This window comes from Taurulus bubalis (genome assembly GCF_910589615.1).
Source record: "Taurulus bubalis genome assembly, chromosome: 13".
Classification (NCBI taxonomy): Eukaryota; Metazoa; Chordata; class Actinopteri; order Perciformes; family Cottidae; genus Taurulus; species Taurulus bubalis.
In genome coordinates, this window is record NC_136601.1 from 13986275 (window position 1) to 13999245 (window position 12971).

Sequence of the window (12971 nt, forward strand, 5' to 3'; positions counted from 1 at the left end):
TTAACTGAATGCTTTTTTTTATAGCCTGTTAGCAGTAATGCCCGTAACAATTTATCAGGGGTTGTAACAAGTGGTCCTCAGTGGTCCACTAAGTCACTCTGAGTGTAGCACCAAGTGCCGCAAACTTTCTTTTATCATAAACTGCTCGGGCTCTTCACCATTTAAAAGTTAAAAGAGGAAATGGTGGGAGAAGCGGGATCTGGGGAAAGGAGCACGGTGTGAGAGAAAATGGGGCCGCTTGAGGGCTCACTCAGTCACCCATAATACTGTTTGGCCACCTCACACTCCTAACAGGAAATACCTTCATGTGTTCGAAAAGCGAGTAAGTGAGCGAGAACCTTCCTCCCTCTGTATGCTTATCTGTGGTAGAAAAGAGTAGGAAAAAATAAGTGGCTGTATGTATCACATCTCTGCTCAGTGCCTCCGCCCTGTCTCCTTTTTTCCCCCTCGGTCTTGTCATTTTTGTTTTCTTTTGCCAAAGTTCAGGGTTTTCCATGGCTGATGTGGAGGGTGTGAAGCTCTGCTGTGGTTTTTTTGGGCAATCTCAGCTTTGTAAGAAGTATATATTTTCTTCAAATATGTTTAAAGGCCACTCCTTTCCAGTTACCCACTTTGCTTCTTACACCCCGGAAGTCCTTCACCCACACAATAAGAGTGTGTATGTGACTAGTTGGTTGAGTCCATTTAATGGAGCTGAAGTAGGAGGAGGCACATCCTGACTCTGGCGCCAGAGGCAGCCTGTTTGAGCGGGCCAAACACAGTCCTCTATCCAGTATGGAAAGTGTTTTAGTGTTTACTCCATAATGTGTATTACATCTATATCATTTTCTGCATACGGAACAGAACAGATATTTAGATATGATTTAAAAATCTGACTCATTTTTTTCCTGGGCCTGTCATGTAGTAACAAAACACAATATCAGAAGGAGCCACAGCTCTAGGAAAGAAAAAGAATCTCAAAACAGTGACTTAATGATGAAAAGGTTGCTGTTTTGTTTGATACAATAAGATAAAATAATCCTTTATTAGTCCCGCAGTGGGGCAATTGCAGGATTGCACACAAGAGACGCATAGTAAATAAAAAAATCAAGTAATATAAATGAACAGTAATAAAAACAGTAAAGAAGTAGCAATATAAAATATACAGACAGAATAAAAAAAGAAAAAAGAGTACTTAAATGTATTATATATTGCACCAGATGAATGTAATTAAAGTGGCTGAAGTGTTTTTTGAATAGAGCTATATACATTTGAAACTGTAAGATTTCATAGAGGTGGCATCATTTTTGGTGAGCTGTGTCCTCATCTCTTCCCTCTTTACTGATTGTGAGACATAATGGCATAATGGCACGAGCCCTGACCAGTTGTTCATCTAATCTCACTCTAACTACTTTTCCATGGAGTTAAAATACAATTAATTTGTACTCTTGTGTTCATGGCATTAATGATCAGATGTCAAGAACTGAGTATGCAAACACAAAGCAAAAGTTCATCTGCTTGAATAATCTATAATTATGCGTAGCAGTGAAGGAGGGGTCATGGTTTCTCTTTGCAAGGAAATACAGCATCACAATGAAGCCAAACATTTAACGTGTTTCAGTGGCCTGATATCCCAACTTAATCACCGTGGTACATTAACAACAGGTGCTGAGGCTAAGTAGATCTGCATTAAACGTAACTGAAGTATTGACGTTGGTGTCAAGATGTTTTCACAAAGACATGATCATACATCTAGCGTTTTAATATTGCATTTAATAAAGCATTACATAAGAGTCCCCCAAATGTGAAAAATTATTTACTTATATCAGCCAATACACCAGTGAAGCTTTACTATATATCAGTTTGTATTTTCCAAGGAATTATCTTTCACAGTCACCTGTCTAAAACAACTTGAGTGCCAACAAGCATATTCTTATTTCCAGCAAAAAAATCATGTAACTTATAATCGGATCAGCCACTTCATACAGCCGGACGCCCAGACACAGTTTCACATTACTGCTGTACCAACATGTCTTAGGAGTTAAAAGTCAGCGTCTTCACTTGATGTGTGTTGAGGAAATGATCAAACATGTTTGATAACAATCTGCATTGTCTAGATAACTTCAGGAGCAAAAGCGGGCAATTGAATGACACCACAATTCTCTCATTGCTCTGAGGGCTTTATTACAAAGTTATACAAAACTTCGGTGTGCACATTAGGTTCCATAAAAATGGTCTTTACATGGCTTTAATCGTAGGTGTCAAACTCGAGGCCCGCGGGCCGAATCCGGCCTGCCAAGTCATTTTATGTGGCACGGGACAGCTTGAAAGGCATATGATTGTCTTAAAATTAAAGTATATTATCCTTTACGGTGTACAGTGACCATAGATTACCATGTATTTTGTGACCCGTGAATGAACGGCATCCTACCGCGAGAAAGCGGTGTTGCCAACTTGGCGACTTTCTCGCAAAATCTGGCTACTTTCCACATCCTCTTGGCGACTTTTTTGTAAAGTGTCCTTTATTTAATTAGTCTCTGCATTTAATTAATTAATTAAGGAGCAGGTGTGCCCCAGACCACATAAATGTATGTGACAGTTGTGCCCCAGAGCACACCTGTCATACATGTTCTTAGCAGCTCATAATTATTTGTTGGACCAGTTATGTCCTTCTCAACTGTGACAAAAACGCTTTGAACAAAATTAATGTAATAACGTTCGTTTGATCTTTGTCTTCTTCTTCTCTTCTTCTTCTTTTTTGTTTGTTTGATATAGTAAAGTGGGTTTCTTAACCCTAAATTAAATGGATTTATGTTGTAATAACAGAGAAATTTGCTTACATATATTTTTCCATTTATATAAATGCATGTACAATATTTTTACACTAAACAATAATCAAATGCGAAGACAGTCATTGAACAATATGTTAGGGAGTAGTTTATACAGTGTTACAGTTACAACCGGCCCTTTAATTAAGGGCAACCATAATGCTGATGTGGCCCAGGGTGAAAATGAGTTTGATATCCCTGACAAAGTTGTTCTCAAAAGACTTTTGAGAACAACTTTGTTAGGTGGCCTAATGTGGCAACAATGTATATGTATACACAACACTAGTAATAATAGACTCTTATGAACATTTACAACTTTGTCTCAGGAACATAATAGTGTGTTTTTATGCATTTATCTGTTTTGTAGTTTTTGGTATAACATCTGTTTCAAAGTTTAACATTGGTGTGTAACTTTAAAATATCCTTCTAATCAAAGGATGTAAATGACACCGAATACTCTGTCTCATCCCCAGACATGTGATCTGTTGCCTACTGGTCACATGACAGTGATCTGTCGATAGTCTTGTGTCAAATTTGGGCCTCAATACCACACATACCTGTTACCGGACTATTGTACATTCACATCTTGTTCCAAATATATTTACAAATAATGTCCACCATCAACATAACAGGGTGTTACTAGTGAATTCAACTTGAAACGTCACATTCCGGGACTTATTGTGAAACCACTTGCTTGAAGATTTTAAACAATTTATCAGTACTCTGACATCTTCACAGTTTGAAATTGTTGACTGTGACAACTATAACTGTTACCAACTTTATATATGACCATCTTATTTACAGTACTAATGTAATGTTGCTCTCTTTCACACTGCCCAGCTCAAATGAACACTTAAAAAGTTACACTTAAATTAAATATATTGTAAATGTCCATGGTTTTAGGATGCTGTGAGTGTGTATCCTTAACATATAATCAACATCTATGTGCTGATACAAAATGTGACATCTATTTGGGTTCTGTGTGATCACTATTGTGCATGTAATGGTCTTCATGTCAGTGTGTTCGTACCTTCCAATCCCTTTTCTTTCCTGTCTTCACAGCTGTGGAGACCGTAAACGTCATCAACGTTGTGTTAAAGGGCCTATTGAGTGTGTAGTCATGCTTATTGTGTCACAACATTGGGACTGAATAGAAAGCCACGAGTCTGCGGAGGATATATACCTCCTCACCTTTGACCTGTACCTCAGCTCACTGTGTGCCTGTGTATCTTTGAGCTGATTTTGTTGAATGAGAAGACTGCATGGGGTATCCTCAGCTGTCTACCCCCCCACCCTCCCTTTAAACACATACAGACAAAAGGCACACACCAGATGCTTGCAAGCCAATACAAAGGCACACATGGATGTTTGCATACCAATACATGCACACAGACGCGTTCCAGAGGACAGACAGCCTTGCATAGTTTTTCAAACGCTATCACCCTGTAGCTCTCTGCTTGAGATTAGAAGTTACAACATACTAGTTTGTAGTCTATGTCCTGGTCAGCTTGGCTACATCAGCCTAATTTGTGTGTATGTGTTTAAAGCAGTGTAAGGACACACGTGTGTAGAGGAATGACTTATCTAAACACTTACTATAGACCCATCTGCTGGGTCACGACCCTTTCCAGAGCAACCAATCACAGTAGCAACTAGTTGACAAAGTACCAATCACAACAGAGAGACAGAGATAAAGGAACGGCAACAAAAGAGGCACACGCTGGCACTGCAGACGGTCTGCTCCTAAAAAAAAAAAGAAGAGCCCCCTATAGAGATCTGTGCTGTCACAGATGTACACACACACACACACACACACACGGGAGGAGATAATTCAGACTAATAGAAGAGAGCTCATGAATTAAATCATTACTGAAGCAGCGGTGATGTCACATGCAAATGCCCACTGAGACAATACACACATATGCACCAGTTGAACCCATTGGGTGGCATGAAAGGCATGCTTGCACATCAATACTAAGAAGCCACCAGCCCTTATAGATGAATGATGTCACTATTTCCCACAGTCCTCTAGTGCAGAGCAGCTGTGTGTTACACAGCAAGGCCTGAGGAGGGCGATATGAGTCCCTGGTAAACTGGACACACTGGTGGAGGTCCAGCCTACATCTGCAAATACACTATCATGCTAGTAGTGGGACTGTTACCATGGTGTCATGTATCCAGGGCTTTGCTACAGCTGCTGTTACTGCCAATAAGCTAAGAGAATAAAGATGGCTTCAACTTTTGGCATCACACCATGCACAATTCATGTTCAATAAGTTACGGTGTAGGCTTTGTCTTGGGTTGGAGACAAACTGTAACTTTGTCTGCCTTCACAAGGCCTCTGAGCTGGTTTTTATGAGCATCTCATCTCAAGCTGCCCGACACTTGTGTTACTCCAAATTCTCTTCTCGCGCTTACTCCCGTTTCTGTATTTTCCCCTCATAAGGTCAGCACACTCGCTTACTGTACAACAAAGAGCTCTTTCCCTCGTCAGGCAGTCATTATTTAGTCTCCTGGAGTGTAAATCTGTTACAGATGATCTTTCCACTTCACTCTTTATGTCTCTGATCATCCCTCAATGGGCAAACTCATTCATTCACCAGTAAACAGTCTTTGTTGTTTCATTTCCTACTGCAGCACACAACAGGCGTCATGCCAAGTGCATGGATCATTTAGTCAACATCACAGCTAGTTTCTGGATACACATGCTGAGTATTTCCTATGTTTGTCGTGCCACGTGTTAAAGGGGTACTCCAGAGACTTTTGTTCTGCACTTTCACAAGGTCGAGGGGCTTGCAAGAGACGGATTAAAAAACAAAAAAGAGTGGTCAAGCTCAAAGCTGACAAACTGGATTGTCAGCTTCAGGCTTTAGACGGCTCCATTAGGCTTTAGACGGCTCCTTCTAGAGCCACGTGAGTCTTTTTAAATAACTGAGTGTGACTGGTCACGACAATAGAGGCCATCTGAGTTGTTAGTCTCAACTGAAAGCTGCAAGATCATTCCCTTTGATTTCCAATGAATGGTAACTTGGCAATTTACATGCTTTGATCTACTCCAATGCAATCCCTTAAAGGCGAGGTCTGGAGATATTTTGTATTTTGTTATTGGTCCCCAACAAAGCACTGTTGACACCTCCTTTGAGTAACATTAACTAAAAACTAAGTGCCCAGGTTTACAGCTGTAAACTAGTTTGCCTTTTTGTGTGAAAGTATATCTAGTATATACTTTAATTTTATACATCTGTTCTACATGTAATGTGACGATTGCAATTAACTTCATAAGCTCAGTGAAGTCAGTCAGTCAGGTGATGTATTTGTGCTTCTGAGGCTGTTTGAGTTAATATGTTTAACTGTATTCAAATACAGAGAAGAGTTGCACATCTTCACTAAAAATGTTCTGTCATTACTTTAATCTGCAGGTGTCAGTCTAAATTAATCTTTTACCCATGCTGCATCCAATGCAACAAACCTCTGATCCTGACTCTCATCCCCCTCTCTGTCTTCTCTCTCAAGAGGGAGTGGAGGAGGATGAGAGAGGAGAGGAGCTGGGTTGACATTCTTTGAAGAGCTTTCCTCTGCGGGTTGGATTTTTTTAGGATGAGCTTGGCACATTACACATAGAATAACACCCACACTGACGAACACTCTTTTTCTCCGTTTTGAGGGTCATTCGCATAATTTCTAATTAGTACGTTGATGAGTAAGGGAGAAGAGGTTGGGAAAGAGACAGAAATAGATATGGAGGACATATTTAAGAGTTGACTGACCGAGAATCTCCAAGAAAACTGTGTGAAATGTTGATTTGACATTCCAGCTGTCTGTGCTCATCAGTCCAGCTGAGTTTCACATACAAAGAAGACGAGTAAACTGTGAATTTGACTCTAAGTCTCCAAATCCTCCTTCTCCTCTTTCTCCCCAGACTCAATTGTGTCTTTGTCGCAGCTAGTTCTGGAGACCTGTTCGGTAACTTTGGTTTTTGTGTTGTTTTTTAAAATATTGGTTTGTTGTTTGTGTTCCATGGTTCATTTGCATGTGTATTGCTATTGGTTTGCATCATGACTTTGTTGGATTGATCTTCTTTTTTTGTTCTCATCGTCATCGGTAGGAACAGGAACTCATTACATCAATGTGTGTGCTCATAACAAATGTGTCCTGTACTGACGTCAACCCTTTATTCATAGCCTCTGTCTGAGTTCTGAACATACACCAGACCAGGCATAATGTAACAAACACAATCTCCCACTGACCTATATAATTTGAAATGGCCGCTACGGCACAGCACTCCTCCCACGCAGGAAAATGAAGCATGGTAAAGGATAGAGAGAGGGAATGAGAGATAAGGGCAAGGCCACTGTGTGTGTGGGTGTGCGCGCATGCGTGAGAGGAGGAGGAAATAACAGAGTAAGCAGGTAGAAGAATAAAAACGGCAGCATCTTCGGGGCACAATCTGTCACACTCCCTGTTACTCGGTGCTCTGTGCATCTCTTATCTTTCCTCACTGCATCCACTAGTTTTCTGTGATCTATTCTATACTTCCTTCCGTCATTTACAGCTCATGCCTTCTTTTTCTCAATCTCTCCATCCATGTTCGTCTCATTTTCATTCATCCCAACCTCCGTTATCTTCCCACGAGATGAGTCATTCTGCTCTTCATGGTGTCTCACCCTTCGTCCTACCCCTTCATACCTTGTGTTTAAATATCCCACTTCCTCTAAATCTAAAAGTTTCTCGTGCCTCAATTGTCTTTCCTCTTCTCCTCATTTTCCACGCTTTGTTCAGATCAAGTTGAAGCTAAGCTGACATTAGCAGTGAGTTTGCTCCAGATGTCACATTAATCCACACAGATACCCAGCCGTACCATTAAGCCGTTTGTGTGTCACAGTAATGCATGTATCTGTATGTTGGAAAGAAATGGAGCATACGTGTTGTGTTTTATCATTCAAAACACAAGTCTTTGGTTTCATGGAGGCACATACTTGTGACTGTGCTCAGTCAGTAAAAAGGTTAAATCTGTCTGCCGACGTGGTGTTGTTTGACTAACTGAACTTTTTTGCACGGACATTAGATACATTAGTCACTTCATGGCATGCACTGACATATCTGTATGGACTTGATACTGTATGTTATAAACCTAACATTGTAATGTCATTATTATTATGTCTCTCACTCCGTATTTCTCTTTCTCAGCAAACCACCGACGAGCTGGTCATGCAGTGACCAGCATCCTGGCCAAAGAGCTGATGCAGGAAGAGACCCCCTCCTCCAGCAAACAGACCCTCAAGAAGAAAAAGTTGGAGGAGAAGGAAGAGCCTAAACCAGAAGGAGCGGAGTCATTAGAGGAGTTACTGGATGCTACTCTCTCTCGGTCCAATTAAGCACACAAGGCAGAAAGTGTTTTACTCACCGCCTGCGATATCCAAACACAGATGTATTTCGTAGCCATTCCAGTGGCCATTATCAATCTGAGATGAGTGTTTCTCAGAGTTTGACCCTTGTCTTAACGGGACCATCTTTAATAAGGTTGCATTGACGGCGTCTTCAGGGAGTGGCAGAGGATGAGGGCAGGGCTCACACCTCATCCTCTGGATCTTTACCATTGTCATAAAGATTGAATCGCTTTCTTCATCATGTTCACATATCTGTTCATGTATTTTTTGTCTGGATATACCAGGACAAGACCACATTACGCTTTCTTTTTTTCTTTTTCTTTTTTATCCTTTGAAACATTTTGCTTTGTATTTGTCTGATATACTTTATGTTAATGTTTGTAAATGTTAATCACTTTTGCTGTGTTATTGAAAAAAAAAGTGCCAACCAATATAAATCCAGTCTTGTCTTTTCACTCTCCGGCTTTGTCCGGTCACAGTTCACACTGAGCTGCTGTGTCCATCAGCCGTCATCACCTGGGTGTTTCATGGTTTGTTTTGATTTTCTCCTGAGAAGGGATGTTGTTCACTGGTGTGCATGCGTAAGATAGATGTCACATAAAAATGGATATAATTTACACAAACTTGTCTAAGCTACCACATGTGCCCACAACATATAACGTAACGTTACATGAAGAAAACGTGCTTGCACCCATTCACAGAAACATTCCTATAAACCCCAGAGGGAAGTAGAGATAGATTGAAGAAAGTTATTCCACAGTCGGTTAAACCAAAAATCTTTCGCTTTTTACAGCCCGTTTCCATACTATGCAAGGCTTTACATGCCTGTGTGCTTTTTGGCATTAGATTGAGTGTGTGAAGTATGCCATCTATATTTAGTTTTTTGTGCACGCTCGACTTCCTACATGTGTGTTTGTGCTTTTGGGTTTGAGTGCATGCGTGTGTGTTGCCATCTGTAATTACTGTACGGTACCGACCATGCTGTCATAAATCCTAGGTTTCATAAACAGCCTTGTGGTCTTTCTGCTGAAGATATAGCACACTGGAAAACGGCCCAAAAACTGCTGAGACAAGAATTTGTGTTTGTGTTGTTCACCCACTTTCCCTCCCACTGAACTGCAACAGTAGTTGCTGAATGTCTGGCCTTGCTCTTATTTGTATTCGGTAGCCATCAGCATACATGTTGCCATGATGTTGTGGTGTAATATCTGACAAGAATCCGTAGAGGTGATGTCAGCTGCTCCATGCAATATTTATAACTATGCAAACACAAAACTGTACTAACTCCTGATACCCAGCCGGCATCACGATTTAGAAACTGAGTTCATCAACCTGCTGATTCAAGATCAGTGCTTCATTTTGTTTGTGATTGAGGAACATCTTTATAAAACAATTAACAATCAACATAATAAAATTAGGTTATTTACAGTACAGTACAGATCCTTGACCTGATCAAGTGCTGGTGCTACATTTTAATCCAGTAACAGAATAATTAGCTCTCAACCACAACATATCTTGTAGCTGTAGTTAAATGGTAGACAGGTCTGCTGTTTTCTTACTCTGCCTAACTCCTCTGCTGGGCAATGCCAGGTGATTGTGTGTAACAGATACTGGAAGTTGGCTGTTTTCAACATTAAGGAGAGAATTATTTTAAAGAATGAAAATAATATCAGAACTTCACTGGAATTTTTGTGTTTTCTAATTTGAGTCATTCCTTTTATTCATTAATTTTTAAAGAGATTGTTTTCTATATGTGAATTTTTACACTTGATTATTTTATTGTATGGGGACATTTTTTTTTTTTTGCTCTATGTATACAGAATAATGCACATAGTCATTCTGTTTGCTACACAGAACTATTAAACAATTCGTAAGTAATTTAAAGACATGACTCGCTCATTCTGAATATGTGTGCATCTTTTGTTGACGTGTTAATGTGATCAAGTCAGTGTGAAATTTCTAGCCCAGTTTTATTCCTGTATGTTTGCCAAAGTGAATCCCCCCTCCTTCCCTCTCGCGTATGTCAACACATTTTGCAGTAGAACACTAGATAGTTTCAACACTTTGCAGTCTAAGTTTAATTTTATTGCCAAAAGACTTTATTTTTTACAGAAACAGTCCAGGATTTTCCATGGCTGCATGGGTTTCCAGAGACATTTCCAACATTGATTGCCAGTGTTATACATGGCCTCTCACTTAAAACTGTGTGTGAGAGAGAGGAGGAGAACAATTGATACCGTATGCTGGTTTCTCAATATTTGTGTCCCCTCTCCCTTTCTGTTCAGACCCTCAAATACTGTTTAACCATACCATTCTTTGTATGCTGGGACACAGTACGATGATAAGTCATGATTCTCCTCCCTGTAGTGGGCAGCTCAGCCAGTACAGGCTTTCCGATATTCTCCCTGGCTGCAACTTGTTCAGACAAACCTTTTGCATCTGCTTTTTTATTTAAATTGCAAAAGAAAAGTATGTCATGTCCTCTATTGTCTGGTGATAGTGTTCTGGTAAATCCATTTGAAAAGTGAACTAACCTCTAGAGATGTGGTATAGTATGTCTTGAAGTATGTCATACAAAAGTAATTGTACTGTATGTCATATAAAATCAGAAGACTGGGATAAGTGCACATACACAGTGGTACGTCACGTAACGTAAAAAGAGAATTTCCAGCCTCTGTCATATTTTGGGTGGAGTGGTAATTGGCATATATTTGCATGCTAACATGCTAAACTAAGATGGTATAGACATGATAGCTGCTAAACCGCAGCACGTTAGCATAGTCATGGTGAGCATGTAATGACGTTAGCGTTCAGTATAGTCTCTAAATAGCATTGATAGCGTCACAGAGAATCACGACTGTAGATTGCTCGTCTTGCTCCTCAAAGATTTGGATAGAATTTTCACATTAATCGGTTGATTATCACTTTGAAATCAACACCACCACTCTTGTTATCATCATCATCATCATCATCATCATCATCAGTGAATCATGGATTATTTTTACAACATTAACCATTTATTTTGCAATATAAACCTAACGTGTTCATTGCTTAATGTTGCAATTGCATACAACTTGCTATGACCCTACGTTGTGGACAAGGCAGGGTTGCATTGATACAACCTGGACTACCAGTAGAATAATTACGGTTAAGTTTGCAAGAGAGTTAATATATTTAGGTTTTGTGTTTATTGAGGTTTATTCTGGTAAAGGTCAGATGCAGAGATGCAGGGTCAATTTATCTATATATGCAAGTCTCATTACTGTAGTTCCAGGTCCTCCTGATTCCCAGACTCCCTTAGTCTCTTGCAGTGACATTCTAAGGAGTCGGCTGTGATTTGTGTGTGTGTGTGTGTGTGTGTGTGTGTGTGTGTGTGTGTGTGTGTGTGTGTGTGTGTGTGTGTGTGTGTGTGTGTGCGTGCGCGCGCGTGTGCGCGCGTGTGTGTGTGCGTGCGCGCGCGTGTGCGCGCGTGTGTGTGTGCGCGCGCGCGCCTTCCCATATGTGTGAAGGGGGTCTGCTGGAGAAAAGAGGTCTGAACAAAGAAAGAGGGCAGTATAATTGGCTTCAGCATTGCCAGACGACACAATGACACAGCCATTGATAGTGGAATGAGTTCCTGGAAGCAGCGGGCCAATGGCAGAGCAGGAGTCTGCTTTTCACAGCTTCTGATTGGCCGGCTGAGGGAGGCTGTCGGTCTCCAGGTAGCAAAGTGAACCTCGGTGCATATCTGCCACCCTTCTGCTTCCTTTAGGAGGGAGGGAGTGTTAGATGTAGAGGAGGAGATGTGACCTCTGTGGAGAGAAGAAAACAATTGATTTATGAGCACACAACATATTATCGTTTATATGTTGTATGATTCCCCTAACCTCCTAGTCCCTTCTCCATCAAAGTGTCTTTCTTTTCTTTTCCTCGGACCCAGACGTTTTCTGGGTGTGCATTCCTCTGGCTGCCATCAGCACCCACATTGCCAGGCCTCTGAAATAAATGTGTTTCATTTGTGTCTAACTTGGCTGTACACTCCACACCTTATCCCAGTCTCCATTTCAGAGAACTGTGGACTAAAGCCTCACTTCATTTGTTTAGACTGGCCATTTCTCAACTTCCCTGCTGCTTCAGGAGAGAAATACACACTACTGTGGCATTTTAACTCCAAAGAAACCGGGTTTGAGTGACTCCTGGAGAATGCAAGAAAGAAAAGAAAAAAAGCTTTAACTGTCTTTGAATGTTAGCACATACACGACGGCATACATTTGAATATATGCTGAATATGGGCATTTGTGTGCTTATTTGCATTATTTTGAATTTGCCTGCAAGGAAGGACATGCATTCACACGTCTGTGTCTTAGTGTGTAAATGTGTCCCTCCCTGCATCGGCCATCACATCTTAATAATATCCCTTTGATCAAATTACTCGCTCGCTTGTATAACACCCTTCATGTGACACACAATTAGCAGACGATTAACATGGGCCAGTGAGTGTCAACCGATTGGCTGTGCCATCACGCCGCTGAGTGACATCTCCATCATCACAGCGCTGCCAGTATCACCCTGAAGCACCCGGGTGCAGAGGTGAAAACACTGTCCGTCGTCTCAGGCAAAAATCTGTGTCAGTCTGTCTGGTTCTCCATGTCCATAAACATTCCTGTCTGTTGAGTTGCTTCAGTATAGGATTCTGTTTCTCCTTATATGTCCATGCGTCCTGTCTAGCTTCCTCTATGCTCTCGTCTTCCTGGCTCCCTCCATCCCTTTGTGTCCTAGCATTTTTCTGACTCTATAT

General features: G+C 40.8%; 1 protein-coding gene across 1 annotated transcript in view; it reads left to right on the forward strand.

Moving 5' to 3' along the window:
- diaph1 (diaphanous related formin 1) overlaps positions 1–9993 on the forward strand; it is a gene marked incomplete at its 5' end in the record, with an annotated part of 89403 nt that extends 79410 nt beyond the window's left edge. Inside the window, one exon of the mRNA XM_079228564.1 lies at positions 7995–9993. Coding sequence (XP_079084690.1) covers positions 7995–8182 — 188 coding nt within the window. The 3' untranslated portion in view covers positions 8183–9993. The remainder of the gene's footprint in view (positions 1–7994) is intronic.
- Between the last annotated feature and the right edge of the window lie 2978 nt (positions 9994–12971).